Source organism: Pongo pygmaeus, chromosome 18, assembly GCF_028885625.2.
Source record: "Pongo pygmaeus isolate AG05252 chromosome 18, NHGRI_mPonPyg2-v2.0_pri, whole genome shotgun sequence".
In the NCBI taxonomy this organism is placed as follows: Eukaryota; Metazoa; Chordata; class Mammalia; order Primates; family Hominidae; genus Pongo; species Pongo pygmaeus.
This window is the reverse complement of record NC_072391.2, coordinates 47685246-47710220: the sequence shown is the minus strand read 5'-3', so window position 1 is coordinate 47710220 and position 24975 is coordinate 47685246. Positions and strand designations below refer to the sequence as shown.

At 53.5% G+C, this 24975-nt stretch overlaps 1 protein-coding gene across 2 annotated transcripts in view; it reads right to left on the bottom strand.

Moving 5' to 3' along the window:
• The window catches only part of NKD1 (NKD inhibitor of WNT signaling pathway 1), a 99829-nt gene that overhangs the window by 17292 nt on the left and 57562 nt on the right, over positions 1-24975 (bottom strand). For both annotated transcript variants that reach the window (XM_054454564.2, XM_063655046.1), the window contains exons 4-8: positions 23657-23723; positions 10231-10337; positions 6372-6467; positions 1605-1752; positions 1028-1112 (exon numbers count right to left, since the gene is read on the bottom strand). In XM_054454564.2, coding sequence (XP_054310539.1) covers positions 1028-1112; positions 1605-1752; positions 6372-6467; positions 10231-10337; positions 23657-23723 — 503 coding nt within the window. The remainder of the gene's footprint in view (positions 1-1027; positions 1113-1604; positions 1753-6371; positions 6468-10230; positions 10338-23656; positions 23724-24975) is intronic.

Sequence of the window (24975 nt, the reverse complement as noted above, 5' to 3'; positions counted from 1 at the left end):
ATGTGCCCACTGCAGGTAGGCGACCTAACCCCTGGCCTGGTTCCCCAGGGGGTGCGGGCAGCAGAAGCCCCTTAAACTGTTGGAGTTGGGCCTGGCAGACCCCATGACCTGCCCTACGGCCCAGGATGGGCCTCACCAGTGTGTGAGTGTGTGTGTGCACACGCATGTGTGACTTACACAGTGTGTATGGAGGGGTGGGGAGAGATGCTGCCAGAGGCTTTCTTTTTCCCCTGCAGGGCTCGGGGCTCCCTAGCCTTCTCCTCCAAGGACCTCTTCGATCTGCTCCCATCCTGGCTTCCTTCCCACACAACACAGTACCACCTTCCCCCAGGATCTCCAGCCAGCCTGGGTCCCTCTGATTCTCAGCCCTGTCCCCACACCTGGCTGTGACTCTGCTTGAACTGTTTTTTCTTTCCCCTAAGCGAGTACTAATCCAGCTCCGGTCATTCCCTTACCATTTGCACACTAGAGGTTAACACAGCCTTATGCCTGCCGTGTCACTGTGGTTTACTCAATCCCTTTCTTTAAACAATCTCTCTTTCCTTCCTCCCTTGCAGCTGAAGAAGTAGCAGGTGAAAGGTAACTACAGCCTCGTAATTCCTTATCCACCATTCCGAAATCCAAAAAGCCGGAAAACTAAGAGTTGTCATAACCCATGCGGCAGCCAGGCCCACCCTAAAGGGATGGGAAGGTGTTTACAGTCTTTATCTCACTTAGTGTGAATATCCAATCATCTCCCAGCAGAAACAGCAACTCGTCAGAGCCCGATGCACTGCTGAGAGCACCTTTCCAAAGCCCAAAAAATGCTGGCCTCCAGTCCTGTCTGCCCAAGATGTGTTCCATAAAAGGATGTGGACTACATGTAGTTATTTATTAAGATTTTCATTTGATTTATGAGTCTGTGCATCAAAAGTGTTGGCTCCCTGAAGAGAACACAGACCAGAGCAAAACTTTCTGCTCTGAATCCTTCAGATGCAGGTACACAGCTGGTGCTCGACATACGCTCATGTGCACCATGCCCACATACCTGAGCGGGGCTCGCTGCTTCTTCTCCCAGCTCCGCAGGTCCTCAGTGGGCTTGGTCTCTGCTCGGGGCCTTGTGCTCTGCAGGTCTGAGTCCGGCCCGAGAAGCACAGGAGACACCAGGTGAGCCACCTGCTCCCACCCTCCCCAGGGCTGCCTGGCGTGCAGCTGCTTTGCAAGGCCACTGTGGGAGGGTGCCCTGAGCTGGGGCTAAATAAAGGTGTCTCAAGGCTACCTGCCCTGGACACATCCCCATCTAGCCTCACCTCCTCCCCGACTCCCCCTCCAGCCTCACCTCCTTCCAGCTGGCCTCAAGGCTTGCAGACGCCGTGCTGCCCATAACACCAGCCTTTACTCCAGCTGCATGGCTCTGCCTATATGAGGCCTCTCACCCAGAATCCCTTCCCTCCCCTTCCCATCCTTCCTCCTACCCCTTCAAGGACCCATTTGAACCCCACCTGTCCACAAAGCAGCTGCCCCAGAAAGCCCACAGATTCCCTTCCGGCCCTCCCAGGAAGGCTCTGGTCCTTCCTGAGAGATAGGAGGACATTGTTTCCCGGGCTTAGCCCTGCAGCCCTCACCAGCCTGATTGACAAGGACGCTCCTCTTGCTCTGGCTGCCATCGGGGGCCACGGTGAGCTTTACCCGCAGCATCTTGCTGGATGTCGGGGAGTGGTTCACAGAGGAGTCCACCACCTCATAGATGGTGTGCAGCAAGCTGGTGATGTCCTGAATGGGAGGGAAGTGGAGACCCATGCAGGGTTTCAGTCACAGGGCCTTGAAAATAGAAACCAGAGGGCCTGGTGGACGCTGCAGGCCTGAACCCCTCTGGCTGCCCCAAAGCAGACCTAAGGCAGAAACCTGGATGTCAGGTTCGTTTGGGAGGAGATCCTAGGAAGCAGAAGTGAGGAAGCAGGGAGAGAGAAGAGGAAAATCCCATAAGAGAAAAGGAAAAGGGCAGGTTACAGCCAGGGACAACTGGGGCTCAGTTGCACCGGGGCCCTGGAGGGAGAGTGTGGAGCCCACCTTGGAACAGCCTCATCTAGATAGAGGGAGGGTTTAGAAATGGACTCTCATTTCTCATTGCCTGAGAGCTCCCCAAGGATGCTACATTCCCTGTACTTTGGATTTCTGTTTGTTTGTTTGTTTGAGATGGGGGTCTCACTCTGTCACCCAGGCTAGAGTGCAGGGGTGTGATTGTGGCTCACTGCAGCCTCGAACCCCCAGTCTCAAGCGATCCTCCAGCCTCAGCCTCCCTAAGTGCTGGGATTACAGATGTGAGCCATAAGCCACTGTGCCCCACCCTCCCTTGTGCTTTTGGGCTTCCCTGCAGGGGCCAAGCCAACTCATTGTACCCGAGAAAGCTCTTATAGTGGGCACCATCCACCATGGCAGCAGGTGAATTTTGAGGTGGGCCCAGGGAAAATGAAGTGGGGGCATCAACAGCATCTGCTTCGGGTTCGAAATGAAAAATGGAAAGGGAGATGTGTCCCTGCTATGGGCTGAATTGTGGCTCCCCACTCACTTGCAGATCCACAGGTTGAAGCCTGAAGCCGGAACCCCCAATGTGATTGTATTTGGAGTAGGGAGATAACTAAGGTTAAAGGAGGTCATGAAGGCGGGACCATGATAGGATCAGGGCCTTTAGAAGAAGAGGAGAGCTAGGGATATGGCTCACACCTGGAATCCCAGCACTTTGGGAGGCCGAAGTGGGAGGATCACTTCAGCCCAGAAGTTCAAGACCAGCCTGGGCAACATAACATTCTCTATAAAAATTAAAAATAATAAAAAAAAAAATCCATGTGTGGTGGTGCACACCTGTAGTCCCAGCTACTTGGGAGGCTGAGGTGGGAGGATCACTTGAGCCTAGGAGTTTGAGGCTGCAGTGAGCCGTGAGCACACCGCTGCACTCCAGCCTGGGCAACACTGCAAGATCCCATCTCTTGTAAAAAAAAAAAAAAAAAAAAAGGAAGAGACACCAGAAGAGGTCTCTCCACCATGTGAGGGCACAGTGAGAAGGTGGCCACCTGCAAGCCAGGAAGCAAGCCCTCACCAGGAACTGAAGCAGGTGTCCCCTTGGTCTTGGACTTCCAGCCTCCAGAACTGTGAGGAATAAATTTCTGCTAAGCCACCCAGTCTGTGGTATCTTATTACGGCAGCTTGAGCTGGCTGAGACTGTCCCTAAAAGATAAACTAATTTGTGAGAACTTGACCAAATCTCACCTCCTCTCCAAGCCTCAGGTACCCCTCAACCAGAACAGGGGTGTCCATGCAATGTCTTCCGGGTGTCTCAAAACCCTTCTGATTGGGGCTGGAGGGCACCGATTCTCCTCACTAGGCCCTTTCTATCTGGGTATCTGCTGTGGTCACTTGTCTGGTGTTGGGGTGCGGGGCAATGTCCTACTTTAAATGGCACTGGAAACCTCTGGAGAAGACATTGTTTCTCTATGAAGCAGATCCATCCATGGTCAGTTACCTGCCCAGCAATCCTTCACCTCCTGCCTGTAAGTCCCACAGGCTGAAGTAGCTGAGGCAACCCCAGCACAGCCCCAGCCAGGCAGGCATGTGGGTGGGTGGCCCAGAGTAGTGGGGGCCGACAGAGGCGCTGACCCTGTCCTGGGAGGCACAGCCGCTCAGCTCAGTTGACTTGTCCTTTGACAATGCAGGTGGGAGGGGGTCACACAGAAAAGCCAGAAATCCAGGATCTTCTGTTAAATCTTCAAAATCGCTGATCTTGGCAACTGATTTTTAACAAAACCTTTTGGGGGACCAGACCAGAACATCTAGGGGCCAGATTGAAATTGTGGGGGCCACAAGTTTGAGACCCAGGCTCCAGGCACTCCCTAGCTGCCTTGCTCATCTCAGGGAGGGATCCCACTTCTTCCGATGAGGCCCGCAGAGGACTCTCCTTGTTCCTCTTTTCCTTCCCTCTGGCTTCTCCATAAGGCCCCGTCTGCTCACTCTCTCTATCTTGGGCAGCCCATGAAGGAGGTTTCATTATACAGATGAGGCAGCTGATGGCCGCTCACTTCATCCCCCAAACTTCTGATACCTTAGAGGACCTGGAGCCCTGGAGTGTGATCAGGGTGGGGGTGGTCCCAGCAGACCGAGAGTCTCAGAGCCTATGTGCTTTGGCAATTCTAGCTTGAAAATCAACCTCACTGACGACACAGGGCAGACACGCAAGAATCGGTGTGCTCAGTATTTCCTGCATGAACGAACGCCTGAAGGAGGAGCAGGTCTTCTTTCTGATTGGAAATCTGGCCCACACCCCAGCTCTGGGCTGCAGATGCCGTGAGGTGGGAGTCCATCTGCCCTGGCACTCAGAAGGCGTGGAAGGGAACTGTATTTACAGCCAAATTTGAGGGGTGGCGTCAGGGCTAAAAATAGACCAGGGAAACACCAGATCGGTCCTCTCTCCACTCAAAACCACTCCCTGGCTCCTCGCTGGGAGGAAGACATGACCCAGTGAACAATTTCTCCAGGGCCGGGCTGGGCCACCTTCCTTGGAAACCCTCTCTCCCTTCCTCTCATTACCAAAGCAGTGAAGGACAATGCAGGTTGAAGCTGTCAGCAATCATCTTGCTACTGCCAAGGGGACAGTCTGCCTCACAAGAAGGGAAATAGAGCTGAGGAATAGAGGAAATAGACTGAGGAAACAGAGCAGTGATGAACACCTTGTCCTGAAGCCACCGAGCCTCTGGGTCAAGCCATCCCCAAAGTCAGACCCCGGACCAAATTTCAGTTACATGAGCCAATCTATTTCTTTTTTTTTTTTTTTTTTGAATACAGCAGTTGGAGCATGTATTCTGTCACTTACATGTCAAGTCCTGGGTGCTTAAAAAGTCACAACTTCCTCCTCCAACCTGTTGAAACAGCCCCTAAACCATAGCCTGAGGAGGAGGTGACCTTTTTAACCCAGAACTCACATATGGCAGCATAAAGGTGAACTTCTCCTGCACTATCCACAGAGAAGAAAACACTCGCCCTGACCCAGGATGAGGAGACCAGACAGCAAAGCTTCAATGTCTCTCTGGGAATACGAGGCCCCCACATGCTGGACAAGAAGCAGGTGGAGCCCAGACGTGCTAACCTGCGACTGCCGTGCAGGTGCATGTAACCTCAGATCTGTAACAGGTCTCGTGCCTGAAGATGGGGTCCTCTCGGGGAGGGACAGGTCGTCAGAGAGGGACAGGGGAGGAAAAGGAATGAGGAAGCAGAAGGAAGGATACCAACCCTCCAGCGGTGCCCTCAGGACCTGAAGTCAAATCCAGGTTGCCTGCCAGGGCCTCCAAGGCCCCAGAAGTCTGGCCCTGCTGGATCCCCAGCCACATCTGTGTCTCTTCTGCTGATTGGCCACCACAGCCACCTCCTTCAGTTCCTTAAACACCCTGAGCCCCTGGCCTCTGCCTGCCCAGGACTCCCCCAGGGCTGTGCATGCTGCGTGGCTCAGATCCCTTGCCGCCTCCTCCAGGAGGCCTCCCCTGGACCCTCCAGGAGGCCTCCCCTGGACCTTCCAGCCAGTCTGTGTCACAGCACCTGTTTATTTCCTTCACTGAACACGTCACTGCTCACAGTTATCCTACAATTGTTTGGATCTGCCTCTTGTCAGAAGGTCAAAGCTCCAGGGCGAGGAACGTGTCTGTTTTGTTCCCTGCTGTGTCCTCGTGCCTAGTACCTAGCACCCAATAGATGCACACAGTTGGTGCTCAATATGCAAAGACACAGGCAGGAAGGAGAGAGCTGCGGGAGGAGGGCCCTGAGCGAGAGAGATCGGCCTGCAGAGGGATAAGGAAGAAGAGGTTCGGGATGAGGCTGTGACCAGAGCTGTGACTGCAGAGCCGCTGGCAGGGCCCTTAGCACTGGAGGTGCTCATTCCTGTAGCCTCAAAACAAGGTGATGTGTGGCCTCTTTGTGCCCCCACCCCCAAGCTCCTGGGCAGCATGGCTGAGCGAGGGAGGTGGCCTGTGGTGGTGCCAGCCCCACCCCTAGAGCTCTGGGACTGTGGAGAGAGGGAAGCAGGACAGGACTTGGTTGGGGCCTTGGGGCCTTCTCCAGAGAGGCCCTGGGGCTCTGCACCTGCCACCCCACTTCTTTCCCGGGAGGGACAGTGCCTGGGCTGAGAGCAGGGGAGCTGCCTTCCCTCCCTGTCCTCTTTTCCCACTTGCCAGCAGCTCTGGGACGCCCTCCAGATCTCGCAGGAGCTCCCAGAAACTCCCTGGCTGTTACAGCCATCCCTGAGGGGCAGGACTGATGCAGGGGTGAGAAGTGGCAATGGCGGGGTGCTGTGCCCAGGCCGTGTGCCTGCAGGCATGATACACGGCAAGAGGCCAAGCAGGTGCACTCACCTCTCGGGTGACCTTGCCATTGTTGTCAAAGTCATACAGGGTGAAGGTCCACTCCTGCCGGCTGTCCTCCTCCACGGACACGTCACACTGGAGCTCCTGGATGCAGAGAGATGGGCGGGGCTTGTCCCCTATCTGTGGCAACACTGACTGGGTGGTGGAAGCCTGGGCCTAGAGGCCAGGCCAAGGGGCGGCCACCTGTCTTCTGCCCTCCCCAGACCTTGAGTGGACAGGGAGCACCTTGGCCAAGACAGAACTGGCCCAGGAGGGCAGCCAGAGCCCAGGCAGGGGAGGTTTGGCCTGGGGAGGGATGCCTGCAGGGGTGCCTGCTGGTCTGTGGGTCTTCAAAGACAAAGGAAAAACAGGGGGGGTCTCAAGAGGCACTGGGTCCTCAGAAAAGCTGAACTTGGACCAAGGGCAAGAAGCTACTAGAAGGCAAAGGGGCAGCAACTTGGGAGCCCCAGCAGGATGCTGGGGTAGGAGAGCATGAGCATGAGGGGCTCAGGTGTCAGTCAGCCCCGGGCCCAGGCCCCTGCAGGGCCCTCCACAGCTGTGTGACCCTGGGCATGTCACTGCCCTCTGCTGTGCCTCAGTTTCTCTTTGTATACATTATGGAAAATGACAGCCTCTCACGAGGTTGCTGGGAAGATTAAATGCCCCACCCACCTGCCCTCAGCCCAGCTGTTTCCCTGCAGCTGTGGTGGGGACAGTTCCCGACCTCCTGCCTCATGTACACTTTTCTGTCTCAGGGCAGCCCTGAAGAGCCTGGGAAGGAATGCCCAGAGGCAATGGAATAAGGGAGGGACAGGAGGCAGTGGAAACGCCAGACCTCCTCACCCCTCCCTGGGACAAATCTGAGTGCATGCTACATGGCTCCTAGGAGGCTCTCCAGCAGTCAGAGCCCACAAATAAACCCAGCCTTCACTGGCTTCCCTCCTTCCTTGCACCTGCGCCCCAGGATCGCCTCCCCTACACACTGCCTGCTCCCAGTGCCGTGTGGTCAGTTCTGCTTAGGGGAATTGGAAACAGGAAGTGGAGGGTAAATGCTGGTGTCATTTACACCCGTGCTTGGAGCACTGTCTGGCACATGGAAAAGCTCAATCAACGGTAGTAGCTGTTATTTTTGCTGTAATGATTAACAGTCATTGAAATAATTGTTTCAATCAATAATCAATGAAACAATCATTTCATTATTATCATTTTCAGCAACCTGAAGTGTCTGACCCCAGGGAATGTGAGCCACGAAGTGGTGAGCTGGTCACCGGAGGGCTGTGTGCAGAGGCTGGCTGAGTGTCAGACGGACAGTTCTAGGAAGCATGCTGTTCAGCAGGAAAGGGCTCCACAAATGGCCTTTCAGATCCATAAGATTCTATGGAAACAAGACCATTTTGTTCCATGGCATGCCAAAGTCCACCTCTCCTTCCACCATCAGGAAGGTGGCGCCTGGCTGGCCTGGCAGGAGTAAGGCTCAGCTCCCCAGAGAGGGAAAGGCACCTGCCTACAAACGCTAGTGGAGTGAGCCCCAGCACGGCGTCCTGGCCCTGGCTGCTGCAGCTCTAAGCTGTTTCCCTCCAGCAATTCCCGGGTGCCCACGCTGAGTTCAAAGCCAGCCTTGCTTCAGCCACGCCCGTTTGATACCTGCCAAGGGCCCTCATTGCTCTCTGAGGCACTGTTTCATGTGGCATGACACACGTGCCTACATACATACCCCTACACACACACACGCATACCCCTACACACGTACCTACACACACGCATACCTACACAGGTACACCCCTATATGTGCACACCCTATGCTCACATACCTGTGTACACACACACACACACACACACACACACACACACACACAGCATTTACCTGTTTCCAAGACAGCTTGGGTCTGAGCTTCAGAAACATGAGTTGAGTAACTGGCCACTTGTCCCACCTGTCACATGCGGGTCTCCTAGGCCTCTCCCACACCCCACCTGGGCTTCTCAGTTGAGTCCTGCCCGTGGACCACAGCTCAGTCCCAAGCCTGCCCCTCCAGAAGCAAGCACACTTGGGCTTCCAGGGAGGCAGGATGCCTGGGCCCAGTCTTCCTTCTGCCACTGAGTTCAGCCCTGGGCTTTGCCAAGCTCCCCAAAAGACCCTACAAGGACCCAGGTGGGCTTAGGGCGGGGCTGGGCTCCAGGAAGAAGCTGGCAGCCCTAACTCCTACTAGACACTACCTATCCTCCTCAGGCGAGCCTTCAAGCCTCCTGGAGGCTGGAGTGCTAGTGTGCTATGTGGGGAGAACAAGCTGTGTGGTGTGGCCTGTGCAGGATGGTGGGGCATGGCAGGGAGATGACACTGGAAAGGGGGTAAGATCGGTCACCAGGGACCCTGCACACAGGGCGTCTCCCCCATGACCCACCATCCAGCACAGGCCACATCACGCCACTCACTCTCTCCACACAGCACGCTGGCACTTCAGCCTCCAGGCCTTTGCTCCTGCAGCTCCCTCTGCCTGAAAGGCCCTTCTCACCCCAAAGGCTCCCCTGTGCACCCCTCGCCCAACTCCTATCCCTATGCTCAGAGCCTCACCCACCTCCCCAGTCTCTATCCACAGCCGCTGTTCCCTCCTCCAGGCACCACACAGAGCCTGGAAATGCCAACTGTCCATTACCACACACCCCTCGGCCTGACCCCACTCCGGGCTCCCAGATCTCATCTCATCACTGACTGTACAGCCACTGGGTTTGGGGCACTCAACTGTCCCCTGGTCACACTGTGCACTCCTTGACAGCAGGAACTACACCCAGTCTAAGCTGGGTACCCTGGCAATAAGCCGGTGCCAATCAGCCTTGGTCAGAAAGAGGGACACCCTCTTAAGCACTTTAGACCTTTAGGCGCACGAACTCGTGATGCTGACAACAGCCCAATGTGACAGACATCACCATTATCCCCACCTTACAGGCGAGGCACATGAGGCCACTGAGACTTTAGGGAACTTGCCCCAAAGTCACAGAGCTACTAAGTGTATAGCTGGGATTTGAACCCAGGCCTGCTGACTCTAGAGCTATGCCCTGGTGGTCTCAGGAAGGCAAACAGAGGGAAGGAGGGAGGGAGCAAGGAGGGCAGAGCAGTGGGGAAGCTCCATGCAGCAGGCCTGGGCCTGGCTGTCAGCACCGGGCACTGTGCTGGGTGCACAGGAGCGTGCTACACTATCAGGCGGTGGGGAACAGACTGTGCAGCCACTGGGTCTGGGGCACTCAACTGTCCCCTTCTCACCCCAAAGGCCCTTCTCTTCCCAAAGACTCCCCTGTGCATCCCTCTCCCAGCTCCTACCCCTACGCTCAGAGCCTCACCAACCTCTGCCCACAGCCGCTACTCCCTCCTCCAAGCACTGCACAGAGCCACAGGGAGGCACATCCTTGGTGTTGCCCACATGGGGAAACTGAGGCCCAGAGAGCGTCAGGTTCCTGCCCGTGCCTCCTGTTCACCCATCCCACCTGACAGCCCCCACAGGCACCCCCAGAACAGCCTCAAGAGTTGGAAGGGAAGGTTTCACCGAGGAAACTGAGGTCCAGAGAGGTGACAGCAACAGCAGGGCCAGAGTCCTGCCTCCCTCGTTTACTCTCATGCCCTCTCCCAGGCTGCTGGGCACACCCCGCATGGAGGGGCTGGGGCTGGGCTGAGGGGGTGGGCAGCGGTGAGTCCCTGGGGTCTGCCCTAAGCCAGGACGGCCCCGGATGTGGCAGAAAGAACCTCCCACAGAGGGTGCTGTTCATGCAGGGTAGGGGCCTTCCTGTCTGGAAGGGCCTCAGCTTCCCTCCTCCCGAAGCCCCAAGCTGAGAAAACCCATCTCATCTCCCCAGGACCCAGCACCAAAAGGAAACTTACTTCAAACTTCAGCTGTTTCTTGGAGCCTGGGCAGGGTTCACTCACTCTCTCCATCTTCTTCTCATCTCCGCTGCCCAGCCCGTCAGTCTTCTCAGGAGGCAGGGCCACTGTCAGGGAGGCAGGCGAGGGAGCATGAGGAGCAGGGTCCAGACGCCATGTGGCCACGCTCACTGCACCTTTGTCCTCCAGGCCTGGCCTGGACATTCTTGCCAGGGGGCTGGGCCCGCTCCTGCCCTGCCCATTTGCTGGGGTCAACATCACACTACTCTGGCACCTGGTACTGCCTGGGGAGACCTTCCCCCAACATAGTGCACCCACTTGCACCGTGGGGGGCCCCCTCAGGCCCCCACCAGCCTATGACTTCTGCCCTGTGGAGGCACACAGCCACCCAGAGCAGTGTCAGGCCAGAGGGCAGATGGATGAGAGTGGAGGGGTGCTTCTGGAGCTCAGCGAGGGAGCTTAGGGATCATAGCCATTTTCTGCAGTCTCACTGCCTTCTGTGTTGACATTTTGGCCTCCTCAAAGGTGCCACCCACCTGAGCACAGCCTACGGCACCTTGGTGGATGGCCAGGAGGAGTGCCAGAAACAGAGTTCAACTGGGTTGGCAAAGATGTGCACACATGCACTCGTCCACATACATGTATGCACAAGCACACATGCACACACATACACACGCACATGCACACATATGTACACTCATGCATCACACCTGCTTGCACACATATGCACACACACATGCACACACACTCGCATGTACACAAAAGGCATCTTCAGGGAGCACGCTCATCCTGAACCTTGCATTTGGCGTCTGCTCACCCCAGGTCCTCCCCTCTCTGCCAAAGGTCACGGTCCTGTGTGTGGCCTGCCAGGAACTGTGGGAGGGTGAGTGTGAAATCCCAGGACCTACTGACACTATTTTCCTGAGGATGCCAGCTCAGGGTAGCATCGTCGTCCTTGACCTAGGATCCAGACTACAAAGTGCCATCAATTCTTGGAATGTCCCATAAGCCTCCTTTAGTCCCTTCTGCCATTTTGTCTCTGTCTGATGGGGGGCTGGGCTTTGCCAGAGACATGTTTTCCAGTCTACACCCACAGCTCCTCTCATCTGATTCCTTCTGTTGCCCTGGGGTAGTAAATTTGTTGTCCTGTTTTAAAGGTGAAGAAACAGCCTGGCTCCTACTCCGGGAAGGGACCCTGGCCCCTCCACCCTGACCCAAGGGTGGCCAGGGGGTCATGTGAGGAGCTGAGACTCCCCAGTCAGAGAGGAAGGCAAGGCAGGACTTTCTTGGGAAGTCAGCAGCCTGGAGAAATGAGGCCGCTGGGCCAGGAAACTAGATGGGGGATTTGTGTCTCTCCGATCCCACACTCCCACCACACTCACACACCCCAGCTTTGCAAGCAAGGACCCAAGGGCAGTCCCTGGGCCAGGCACAGTGGAGATGCCCCCAGTGGGCCTGGGCCCCAGCTCTCCTGCTCTGCTCCGGTCCTGCGGGCTGGGAGCTCTCTCCTCTGCAGTTAACTAAGGTACTTCCCCTGGTGTCCTTGCGCCTTGGCGCCACTGTACATAAAGATGAGGCAGCAATGACTAAGCACTTGCTGTTTACCAACTCCATCCTCATGAAGCCCTGTGAGGCAGTTATTACGATTAGCTCCATTTTCCAGATGGGGAAACTGAGGCTTGGAGCGGATAAGTGCCTCACTAGTAAATGACAGAACTGGGATTTGAACCCAGGTAGCCTGAATCATGCTCACAATCAGTCCACTAGGCTGCCCCTCCATGCCTTTCAAGGCTCAATTCGGGAGACTTGGTGCTTCTCTCAGCCTGTCTCTCTCTGTCTCATGGAGGCCAGCCAGCCAGGGCAGTGGTCATCTCCATGTGGGTTTTGTTCTCTGGCACTGTGTGACCCTGGGTGGATCACATACCTTCTCTAGATGTCTCAGTTTCCCCAACTGTAAAATGAGGAAGCTACCAACCCCTTCCCCAGAGGATTCTTGTGTGGATGCAACAAGCTCTGATCATAACGAGCTAAGACCCCCAGTGCACTAGGTCTGGCCATGAGTAGTAACAGTCAGGGGACTGATGGCCCCATCCCACTGACTCCTGGGAACAGGTCAGTTAGCAGCTAAGTTTTCTCAAAACTGAGGCTTTAGGAATGCAAATGGACACAAAAGCATTATATCAAATACATACAGCCTGTGCGGGCAGCTTTGGACAAGGCCCTTGACTCCTCTGGACCTCAGTCCCCTTGTCTGTAAAATGGGAATATGATGGCCTCACCTTCACAGGGCTGTTGGGAAAGGGCAATGAAGAAAGTGCTTACTGAGCACAGTGGCCGGCACACAGTAAGTGCTCGACAAATGCTGGCTTTGCCAAGGATGTCTGCCAGCTGACAGCCCAGATCCCAACGATCCTGCTTGACCCCAAACTGCCCCACTGGAGAAACCAGAGTAATATCACGGCCTGCAGCATCCTCTACTCACCCCTCCCAGGCAGGGGGAAAGAAGAGAAAGAAAAAGAAGAAAGAAAAACAAAGCCCAGCTCCATCTTCAAAGCTGCTGCCTCTCTCTGCAGAGGTCCTGGCTGGAGATGCAAGCTGGCCAGGCTTGTCGAAACCAAACTTCAAGTTCAAAGGGAAGTTATCAGAAAACCACCTTCAGGTTCAATGTTGCCTTTCATGTTCCACTTGATAAAATCCAAAGAAAAGGAACCTCTGTCCCTGCTCTCTCCTCCTCTGGAGCACTCTTCCCCCGCCGTGCACGGACAGCCTGTCTTCCCTCAGGACCTCCCCTTTCCTTCCTTTCTCCTCACCTGAAGGGGCTGGAAAACATCCCCCTCGACCCCTCATATGTCTTCCCCAAAGACCAGTGTGGCCCGGATTGTCCTCTCTTCACCAGTGGCTCCCTCATCCCATCCCAGCTCAGAAAGCCACCCGGACATCCACAGGTCAGCTGACGGTCAGTGAACCCGCCAGGGGCCCCTTCCAGCATGAGGCCTGTGATCCATCCTGCCCTGGGGCTGTGGGGGTCAGGAACAAGGACAGTCAGCACTCTCTATCCCCACCAAAGAAGGTCGTTCACCCTCTTATTGTCCCCTAACCAGTAGCTAGAAGAGGTGGCAGAGAACCGGCCATGCAGACCCCAATGCCAGGGGCAGGCGCCAGGCCTCATCCACATATGCGCCCTCTGAAACTAAACTAAGTCAAGCCACCACGGCCCCCAGCCAGCCCTGTGCAGAAGAAACCACCCTCCACCCATCAGTGAGCGCAGGCCCACTGGAGGGGGGTGAGGGGGACTGGTGCTCGCTGCAGGCCGCCCAGGCCACGCCAAGGGGGATTGCACTGAAGATATTTCTGTTGAGATCAGCTTTAGCACCAGAGTCTGAGTCCATTCTCTGCCTCTGATTCCTCTTTAGGCCAGCCATTTTTCCCCTTGGGAAATTATCTTTTGGGGGCCTAATTTCAGGGGGTGCTGATCATACTGATCACTCTTCAATTGAAAGTCTGAGGAACTACAGGAGACACTGCTCATTTGGAAGAAAAAAGGAAAGCAGGGGACCAGGTGGGGAAAAAAAGGCCTTTCACTTGCCTAAGAAGCACTTTTGGGTGACTTAGAGCAGGAGGTGGCAAACTACACTTGCTGAGCCAAACCTGGCCCACCTCCTGTTTTTGTAAATAAAGTTTTATTGGGACACAGCCATGCTCATTTGCATTGTCCATGGCTTCTTTCACTCTGTGACAGCAGAGTTGAACTGTTGCAACAGAGCCCACAAAGTCTAAAATACATACTATCTGGCCCTTCATGAAAAAGTCTGTGGATTGATTGCTGCTTTAGATGTGTGCCACCCTCCACTTCCACCAGGATATGTGCTTGATGAGCAGGGCACAGACAATTTCACCTATTACTTGCCTGCTTGGCTGGAAACTCTTGTGCAATACACAACCTGCCCAACCATACAGTGGCCGTGGAAGAAAGAAAATGTCAACTCTGCTTTCTTAAGGCCTATTGTCAGCCCATATGAATCTGGGGGGTTGGTAATGGTTTGTGGAGCTCCTTCTCTTTGGAAACTGCTCCCTGTCCCTCCTCACACCACAGACACGAGGAGTCAGCTTGCTGTGTTTACCAAATGACGGTTCTCTCCCCATTAGCTCCCAGCCTGGCAGCTCTCCACCCTCAGCAACTGCCAGATTAAATGCATTACTTGACCATCTTCACCCGGCTCCCTTTGATGTTCCCTTCTCAAGCTTCAAAATACCTTTTGGAGGGAGATCAGACAGGATTAAACAGAATTACTAATTAATTAAGCAAAGTTAAATTTAAATTTTAAACACTGTTTGTTGTGTTAGCCAAAAGCCTGAACAGAACAGACTTTTTTCCTCCGCTGAGATCAAAGAGTCTCTTCCCTCTCCCCTCCCCCAGTTTAAAAAAAGGGAGGGGTGGGGAGGAAGAGAGAGCGAAAGAAGAGTGAGGAAATACCTGAATGGTGACAACTTTGACTGTGGGTCTAGACACCCCTCCCGCCTCCCCATGGGCCCAATGGGAGGCTCCTTGGGGACCGCATGCTGTGAGAGCCACAGTCACTCAGGACTGTTTACCCTGGCAAATGGCAGTGACCCACGGAGCAGGATGGCACAGTCCACCCAGCCCAAGCTGCTGACAGCTGGCGCCACCCAAACAGCAAGAGAAGAAGGCCTGTGAAATAAAACAGACCTGCCCTCCTCAACAGTCCGATAGGGTGAGCTCCTCGGGGCTCTTCCCCTTGGTCCGGGGTCACTTGAGGTCACTAGGAGACCGGCTCCAAGAAGCAGGCTGTGCACTGTACAACCCCAGGTGGTGCCACTCACATGACCAATACCCTAGATATGTGTATTGCTTTTGACATCCTTTGGACAGATGGCAGAAAGGTGTCTTGAGGAGGGGCAGCTTTTTTCTAATTTGCATGAATGCATCCGGAGCTAGCGGGGTGCTATCTCCCGCCATTCAGTCTAGCACTTTATTCTGTACAGTCCTATCTGGGATCTTCTGATTGTTTCACAGGAGCCTCCACATCTGCACAGACAGAAAGCAAGTTTCTTGAGATCTGGTGCCTTCTAGGCTTCTGCTCCCGGGTTTCCCAATGCCTAGCACTTCCCATACGTGCATAGGGCAGAGATTCCGCCAGGCCTGCTGAACTACAGCACATTCTCCAGGTAGGCATAAGGAAGCTTGGCTACATAACAAATATGCCATACCTTCTGCCTTGATGGAGACTGGGAAGTGCCATGGGGAGGTGGGGAGTTGAAATTTAGGTAAAAATCCAAACCTGGGATGATACCAGTAAATGCCAGCTTATCTTAACACAATCCAGAAAGGCCTGGTGCATATGAAACTTGGAAAGAAGAGACAAATTTGAAACACAGTTATGACTAAATCAGCCCCACTAAAGATCAGAAATTACTAACACTTCAAATGCATGGCAGACCCCTCTCTTAGCCTAGTTACCTGGCAAGTTCTTCTCAGTGAATACAATGTAAGATTTAACACAAGCCAGAACTTCCTTGCTAGAGTCTGGATGCTCGCCCTGACATATCCACAGTCCTTTCTCAATTGTCCACGTACAGATTATCTGCTGCAAATATTTCAGTCTCAGGGTTGCTTGCCAAGATGTTTGAGTCCACAACCTTCTGACAGCAGCTGTTCGAGGGAATGCAGATGAATTTTAATATTAGCCTCTGCCAAATATAATTAGTCGGGTAAATCTGCTGCCAGTAAAAAGAGAAAGATATCATATGTGCATTCCAGGCCAAATGGTTTCTTGCAGTATCTGTATCAGGCTCTCCCTAGGGAATGAGGGTCCTAGTGATCCCACCTCTGTTTGCAAACACAGCCACATACTTTGGTGGGCTGCACGGAGAGGCTGGTGAAGTTAGTAGTACCACACATTATTCCATTAAGTCCTCTTAACACTGTGCAGGGTGTGCTACTGTTGGCATCGTACAAAAGGGGAAACTGAGCTTAAAAACCAAAACTGCTTATGCTGTTTCCCTTCTTAAACCCCTCCAGTGGCCCCCTTTCCCCTAAGGAGGGGTCCAAAGGCTTCTACGACCCAGCTGCTGCCACCTCTCAGTCCCGTCTCTCTGTGGAACTGCTTTCCCTTTTCTGAGCATGCCATGCTCTCACGCTGTTATCCCTGCCAAGAACACTCTTTCCAGCTCTGCAATTCCCACTCATCCTTCAGGTCTTCAGTTTAAGCCTCCCTTCCTCTGAGCAGCATGCTGTCACACCCTCAGGGCTAGGTTAGGATTCCCTGCTCAGTGAGCCTTATTACACCATTATTATATCACTCATTTAATCATCAGAATCTTCCATCAGCCCAATATCTATACCCTGAGATATACATATCTATAGCGCAGTGTCTATCACACTATAGGTACTGCATCATCATCAGCATCATCAAAATGAAACAACGGTAAGTAGCAGAACCAAGATTTGAACCCAGAAGTTGTGGAACAAAGAGAACTAAATCCCAGTTTCCCAACTCCTCAACCACTGGCCTGTCCACTCTGTCAGACCACAATAGCAGACACCTGTTCCTGCCTGTCCAGCAATCCTTCTCCTCCTTCTGATAATAGCATCTGGCTTTCCTCTGCAGAGCCACTCATCCCCTACTCAGTCTAGTTTATGGAGACTGATCCCACTCCAGGGTCGCACTGTACTTAGTAACCCCACCTGACCCAGCTTGTTTCATCCTGAAGGCCACGTGGCTGGTCCTAGGTCAGTATGAAAGGAGAGTTTATGAAGAAGCTAATGAAGCTAGGCTTCTGGGCCCTCTCACCTACACGGGCCCTTTCCAAGTCAGAACGGGTCTTTGCAAGGTGTTTATGTGGTCATATGTGTTTGTATTTGTAACATTTTCCAAATTAGGCATTTTATCCTCAATCTATTAAGATTGTCATCTAACCATTCTGACATCCTGTGCTTGTGTGAGGTGATACTAGGGGAAATACAGGCATTTCTGGACATGAGCTAAGGAGAGACTGAGTTGGTGAGATATTTATTTTGGTTTGGCCTCCGAAAGCTTCAGGTCCCACAAAACCTAGATCTACCCTGGTCAAGTGACCAGTAAAGTGGTCAGTAAAGTGAGTCCAACATGTGCAAGAACCCCTGTGACCTGGGAACTTTCTTCTACCTGACAGGGCTGTGCTCATAGGATAGGAGGGCCCAGAGCTGGGTACTGCCACCCTCGCCCCCTGCGGGGGAGAAGCTACCAGGGGACAGAGGGAGAGATGATTGAGAGGGACAGAGAGGGTCAGCGAGAGAGACACGTGTGTGAATGTGTGAGTATACGTGCATGTGTGAGAGTGTGTGTGTGTGTGTGTGTGTGCATGCAAGTGTCCATGACACGGTTTTAGCTCCAGAATCCAAACAGGCCTTTTTAGGCAAGATCTACCCTAGGATTTTTCAATTTCATGAGCCAAAAGTTTAAGTGAGTTTCCAAAAGAACCGAAAGAATCCTGACTTAACAAATCCATCTCTCTGAGATCCTGCTTTTTAGGAAAAACCACCAGCACCAGCACCACAGCAGTAATTCACTCACCCAGGGCAGTCCCTCTAGAGCGATTTCCAGCTTTTTCACCAGTGGGTGTCTGCCCCTTCCTGAGACCAGAAACGCCACCAGGGCCTTCTTCTCCACCATCCTGCCTCCCAGCTGCATTTTACTGCCACTAGATTTTGCTTATGGACCAATTGTAACTGAGGGGAAACAAAAAAGGGGGAAAAGGGGGTGGGGGAGGAAATCCTTCTCAACAAATAACATTCTGGCCTTTTTTTCCTCATCAGAGCATAAGGCTGGTGGCCACTCGGCTTTGAGATCTGAACAGGATTGAGACGAAACATCTGTTCAGGGAGGGAGGGGGAAGCCCCGGGAGAGAGAGAAGGGGAAAGGGGAGAAAAAGCCTTCTGTGGGCTAAAAATATCACGTCCCTTCCACTCTCCCCCGCCCATCCCCACCCAAGTTAAAACATGTGATGAAATTCGGCTTTTACAATCTAACCCCGAGCTACTTGAAACTATTAAAGCCTCTCCGGTATCTGACACAAGTCAGAATTTCCACTGTTCCAGCTGAGCTTTTATGAGGAGCAGACTTGAGAGAAACTGCCAAGGTAACAAAGTCTGCTTGTTCTCTGTCACCGCTGCAACTCAGCTTCTTGGGGGACTGCAGGGGAGTGGAGAGTCAGGGCTGCTGACACCCCCCGACAGGACAAGCTCTGAACTGAGGGAGAGGAGCCGGCGGGACACGGGCACCTGCCCCTCCATCTGGGGGTCCCCGCTGCCCTCCCATGAACTCCTCTTTCTCCCAGCCTTCCTGGGAAGCCACCGCCAGCCCTGTGTATTGAGGAGCCTTGTCCGGGAGTCCCGGGCAACGTCCGTGGCTACTTCCTGAGAAGTCTTGACTCGCTCTCTCTCTCTGTTTCTTGTCCAACTGCTCCCTGAACCCCAAGCTCCAATCACCAGGTATCCCACGGCCTCCTCAGTACCTCTCCTTGGATGTTAAATGGGCATCTTGAACCCAACTGGTCCAAAAACGGGAGGCTTGATGGTCACCCGCCAAAACCTCCACCTCAGAAGTGACACTGCCAAATCCTTAGTTCCTGAAACCAAAAGTCTAAGATGCATCCCTGATCTCTGTCGTTCCCTCAACCCCCTTCTCACCAGCTCCAACCTCCAGCCCCATGGACCTCTCCCCAGCCCCAAGCTCCCAGGCTAGGCCAGCACCATCTCTTCTCGCCTGCAACCCTGCAATCACCTCCTGGTTTCATTGCCCCCTTCCTCCCTGCCCATGGGCAGTCCCTCCCAGAAGCCAGAATTCACTTCTTAAAACAGAGGTCAGAATCCAGCAGTCACCAACCCAACCATCTGGGCAGAACCACACAACCTAAGGGCATGGTCCCACACTTGCTGACCACCCCACTCTCATTCCTGATGCCACATCGACCTCCTTTCTGGTCTTCCCCAAACACCAAGTTCCCTCCACTCTGGGGTTCTGCTCACTCCTAGCTGCTCTCCCCCTACATTCTTCCATGGCTGGCTCCTTCCTGACATCTGCATCTCAGATGAAACATCGCCTTCCCAGAAAAGCCTCCTCACTCTACCTCTCCCTGGGTTTTACCTCTTAGCAGAGAACCACTACCAGAAACTTCCATGCTCCTTCGCAGATTTATGTATTCATCCCTGCCTCCCTCCTGTGGATGTCGTGACTGCTGGGCCTGCCTACCTTGCTCGTGCCTGTGAACCCAGGGCCCAGTAGAGCCCCTAGCTGCAGCAAATGCCCAGCACATACTGAATGGTGAGGAATGAGGGGCCAGATTCTGTTCTCAGTCTGCTGTGTGACCTTGGACAGGTCACTTCCCTCTCTGGGCTTCAGTTTTCCAACTACAGATGAAAGGACTACAAGCCTCTCAAGTCCCTTTGCCCAACATCTGACCCCTGGGAGCCTGGACGGACTGGCCCAGGCTCCAACACGGTACACAGGACCTGCCTAAGAGGCCGGAGGGGGAGGGGTCGCCGGCTTTCAGTGAGGCAGAGGGAGGGGTCACCTGCTTTCAGTGACTACAGGGTGTTGACTTTCCTTCTTCAGTGAGTGTTTATTTATTGAGCACATACAGCATGCCAGACCCTACTCCAGGCACCGGGAGTATGGGGAGGCCTTTGGAGATTCTAATAGGATTAAAGAAGCTTTGCAAAGAGGTCCTCTTTGATCTGGGCTAGGTAAATGATTATAAACATGGGCTGGCACCTCTTCAAGAAAACTGAACCCAGGAAACAAGAATCATGGCAGCTCAAGTGTGCTGGGCACTTACTCTGTACCAGGGCCACCCTTGGGACCTACATCCATCACCTCACTGTCTTCACAATAACCCTGGCAAAGAAGTGCTACAAGGAACCCAGTGAGGAAATTGAGCCACAGGGAAGTGACTCGCCCAAGGTCACACAGTGAGTGTGGGTAAGCCAGGCTGGAATGGGGTCTGAGCTGCGAATTCATAGAAAGTCAGAATGAAGGGAAGGAGAGATGAGGAAGGCAAAGTTAGGGACCATTGCAGAGCTGAACAGCTCCCGAGCTCCCAGAGTGCTGCTCAGCCCCCGCCAGGCCTCAGTCTTAACACTGCTCCCTGCTGGGCAGAACCACCAACTCCAGGCACATCCACCCTTGGGCTGAGGAAGCAGAGACCACCCCGCGGGCTGCCACATCCGCACGCCAGGCCAGTAGGGAGGGGGCAGCAGGGCCAAAGCAAGGCCTGCCCTGGAAGCCGGGAGGCCTGGGCCTGGTCCCGAGGAGGAGAGGCTGCCTGACTTCAGTGGCTCTGAGCATCTCCTTTAGGGAGCAGGGACCCTGCAGGCTGGACCGTGCCCTGCAGAGCAGGCTTCCTAGAGAAGATGCCGGAGAGTGGGGAAATAGAAACCAGGCACTTGAGGATGCAGAGGGACAACGAGCAAAGGCCCAGAGATGAAACACAGAGATAGCCAAGAAGCTGGGCAGGGGCAGGGTTCACCAGGTGAGAGGCAGGGGGGACCTGGAGAGAGGGAGAGGGGAGAGGGGAGAGGGGGATGAAGCAGTGGCTGCAGCACCCTCAGACACAGTGACTCCTGGAGGCCATGCAGGGGAACGCGGCCTGGCCACCCATTCTCCCCATGGGGCCCAAGCTGCAGGCTGCGACTACCTGGAGCCCTGCCCAGCTGTGGGGGCAGGGAGGCCAGGTGTGCGCTGAAGGTGAGCATGGGGTCACCCCTCCCTGGTCCTCAGACCTCAGCTGGGTCAGCTGAGGAGGGGTACCTCTCCCCTTCTCCCCACGAAAGCCTCACCTCACCAGCCCTGCCACGCCCAGCCAGCTCTCAGAGCTTGGGACTTTTGATGTTTACTTTGTTCTTTCCCCAGTTCAAAAGGAGCTCTGCAGCCCTGGCCCTCGCACCAAACCCAGCCTTAATCTCCCATCCCTCCTGCTCCCAGCTGGCCAGTTAAGGCGGTTAAGACGCTGGATTAGGGCCGGCTTTACATAACAACGCGGGAGCTAAAGCCATCCTCTCCTGGGATGGCTAAAAGACTTCTTTTTATCTTCACGCCTCAGATGGCCTTTTTTCTCTCTTAAACAGCTCTCCAGCCCGCCAAGAGGCAATGAACTTGGCCAACAGGAAGACAAAGAAGAGATTCAGGATTCGGCTTGTTCTCCCTTAGTCAGTAGCACAGAGGGACCCCCCAGCCCCAGGTCCAGAGCAGGCAGCTGGTTTTCTGTGGCCAGAACTCAGTAGCACCTGCTCTCACCAGACCTAGCCATGTGGTGGCCTACCATCCACACCATATCCCCCACCCTGGGGTGGGCAGCCTCGGACCACAGGACCAAGGGTGCCAGAGCACCACAGATGGTCACTGGGCCCAGGGTCCCTCATGGGGTCTTAAGGGCCACAAGGACAGGTCCAGATGCCCACCCGACTCAAACCAGAGCAGCTCCACTCCTACTGCCTTATTTACGGTTTTCACCTTTAAATACTGACATTAGTTTTTAATTTCATAAGGAATACAAAATTGTGGTTTTTTTGATTTTTTAAAAAATATAATTTTAGAATTATTGATAATAGAGACAGGGTCTCACTATGTTGCCCAGGCTGGTCTTGAACTCATGAGCTCAAGCGATCCTCCAGCCTCAGCCTCCCAAAGTGCTGAGATTATAGGCTTGAGCCACCATGCCCAACTATGTTCTTATACAAGTTTAACCATGAAATGCAGATAACACAGACTTAAGTCTCCTCCCATGTTTGGAAAGAGCTATGGTTATCATCTGTCTAGGCTTCTATCCACACAGTCATATGCATATGTGGTACCCTAAGAAACTCCTGAAGATGGTCTGGTGCCTTTTTTTCACATAAAAGATATTAGACCGTATGCACACACAAAGCTTTCTGTTCATGGGACTCCTCCCCCTTGATCTGGGGCTTGCTTACATTTGAGCAAAGTTTGCTAGATACCTGGCTCTCCAGCCTGCCTCCAACTTCTAGGCAACGGAGTGAGTACCTTCAAACAGTGCTTCTTCGAGTACAGTGTTCATGCAAGTCACCTGGGGAGCTTGTTAAAATGCAGATCGGATTCAGCAGGCCTGGGCTGGAGCTGAGATTCTATATTTATAACAACTCTCAGGCCAGATGTGGCCACGGTCCTCAGGTCTGGCCCATGCTTCCCTTGAGAACTTCCCAGAACTGTCTGCTCTCCTCTTGTGGCCCTTCAGACCCCTGCAGGGCTGGATCCCCCTCCACAGACCCTTGCATCATGGCCCCCCAGCTCTCCAGCCAGCTGTCTGCCCTGGTCTCAGCAGAGAGGTCCTTCCTTATTCTTATAAGGCAGCCCCCCATTTGGTGATTTCTTTCCCTGTTTCTGAATTTAAAATCTTCCATTCAGGAAACACTCTGCTTCACACTGTCATCCGTTCCTGGCACCAACTCTGGGAGCCAAGCAAGGCAAAGACCCTTGTTCCCATTCTATAGATCTGGAAACTGAGGCTCAGAAAGGTGGGGTGGCCTGCCCAAAGTCAAACCAGCACACCAGCAGCCAGCAGACCCTCTACTTAAGCGTCCTGATTCTCTCTACAACACGGCACTTCACCATGAAGAAAGCAAGCAGCGGCCAGGTGCGGTGGCTCAGGCCTGTAACCCCAGCACTTTGGGAGGCCAAGGTGGGAAGGTCACTCGAGGCCAGAAGTTCAAGACCAGTCTGGGCAACATAGTGAGACCCCATCTCTACAGAAAAATTTAAAAATTAACTTGGCATGGTGGCTTGCAACTGTAGTCCTAGCTACTTGAGAGGCTGAGGTGAGAGGATCACTTGAGCCCAGGTCGAGGCTGCAGTGAGCTACGATTACCTACTGCACTCCAGCCTGGAGTAGGTAATCCTACTCAGAGTAGAGCAAGACCCCGTCTCAAGAAAGGAAGAAGGACGACAGAGGAGAGAGGTAAAAGCCTGGCTGTGTGTGTGTGTACACACTCATGCACCAAGAGAGTGACACGATGGAGGAAACAGAATAGGCACTGTGTGTAATGCTTACTCCATGCCCAACACTGCCTGATCACACTTCACACATCACTCTGAGCAGCTACTCTTATTATCCCCAGAGGAGCAGCGGAGTTTCAACAACCTGTCCGAGGTCCCCCAGCTAATCCGGTGCAGGGCCAGGACGTGGACCTAGGTGACCAGACCCCCATCTGGGCTTGGACCTACGAAGTGCCACACCTGTCTCTTACTCCTCTCCTCCATCCCACCCTCCAGTCCACCCCCACCCAGAGTCACAAGGTCCCTGTTGTGCCCTCCATCTGCAGATTTTCTGGAGTACACAGGGCACACGGCCAGCTGGACACCCGCTTCCCCCACTCGCTGCTGCTGGGAAGAGAGCAATGGACTCCGAATACCTTCCAGCCGGAAGTCGTCCTCCTCTTCCTCGCTGAGCGTGTCTCTCAACACGTCACCCACGAGCTCCTAGAAGAAGACAGAGCAGACGCATTGAGCAGGGGTTAGGGGGAGCCCAGTGCTGGGACATTAAAAGCGGCGCCATGAGGACCCTGGGCTGATTCTTCTGATTGGAATTCAGGTCAACCGAGGCAGATCCTATTGCACCTAAAAAGTTAAGCGCTAAGGTGGGTCCCTCCTGCCCTTAACATAAACCCACATGCATCAGCACAACATTCAGGCCCCCGCAGGCTATGGCTCCACTGGGTCTTCCATCATGCCTCCCATATTTCACCAACACACATGCCTTCCGGAAACCAGCCTGATTCCTTGCACACACCCTGCCCGTTCCCCACCAGTGAGTTAAGGATATCTGGGATCTCATCCCAACCAACCTGACCAGGAGGTGTCAAGCTAGCAAGGGCAGTGTTGCTGGTCCACGGGCTGGGAAATTTCTAGGATATCAACAAAGGCCCCATCTGTCTGACCCACCCTAGCAGGATAACTCCAAATATGGAAGAAGCTAGACCATACCTTGTCAAACTGTCTTCTGTATTTATTGGTATTCTGCCAGAAGAGTTCTATGATCAAAGAAGACTGTTTTAAACAAAGTTAAACAAGATCTCTTACAGCAGGACTTATCAGGACTTTTACTATGGTTCTAAACACTGAATCTTCAAGTGCTAGCATATTTTACATTCTCCAAACTTATTTAGATCATGGAGCTTCGTTTTTCAAACGCATCACATGATATGCGTGTCCCAAGAAACCCACTTTAGGAAATACTCCTGTTATGGGAGGACAGACAAGGGTTTGGGGGATGATGATGCTATGGTAGTGCTTCTCAAAACACAAAATGACAAGCAATAAAAAAGCCCAAACTCAGCAGCTGTCACCAACTTCTCTTTGTGAAAATAAAAGACAAAAAAACAAAACCCAACCCTCTCCTTAGGGGAAAAAAAATTCTACACCTCAGATGATGCTTAAAAAAATACCAGTCCTCATCTTGATGAACAAAAGAAAAAACACAGCTTTGTATTGCTCATCTCATCAACTGGACACAGCTGGAGGTAAGCCTCTTGCTTTTTTTTGTTTTTTGTTTTAAAGACAAACAGCTAACATTTTGTGGCTGTTCTCTTTCTTCTTTCAAATCTTTCTAGGGCATTACACACTCTTTCTTAAAAGCTGTTAAAATGTGGCCATTCAGACTCCGGTGTCCCATTTACTTCAAAACCAGGCTACTTTATTGCTCCAGTCAGGATGGCTTCCCTCTCCTCCTCCG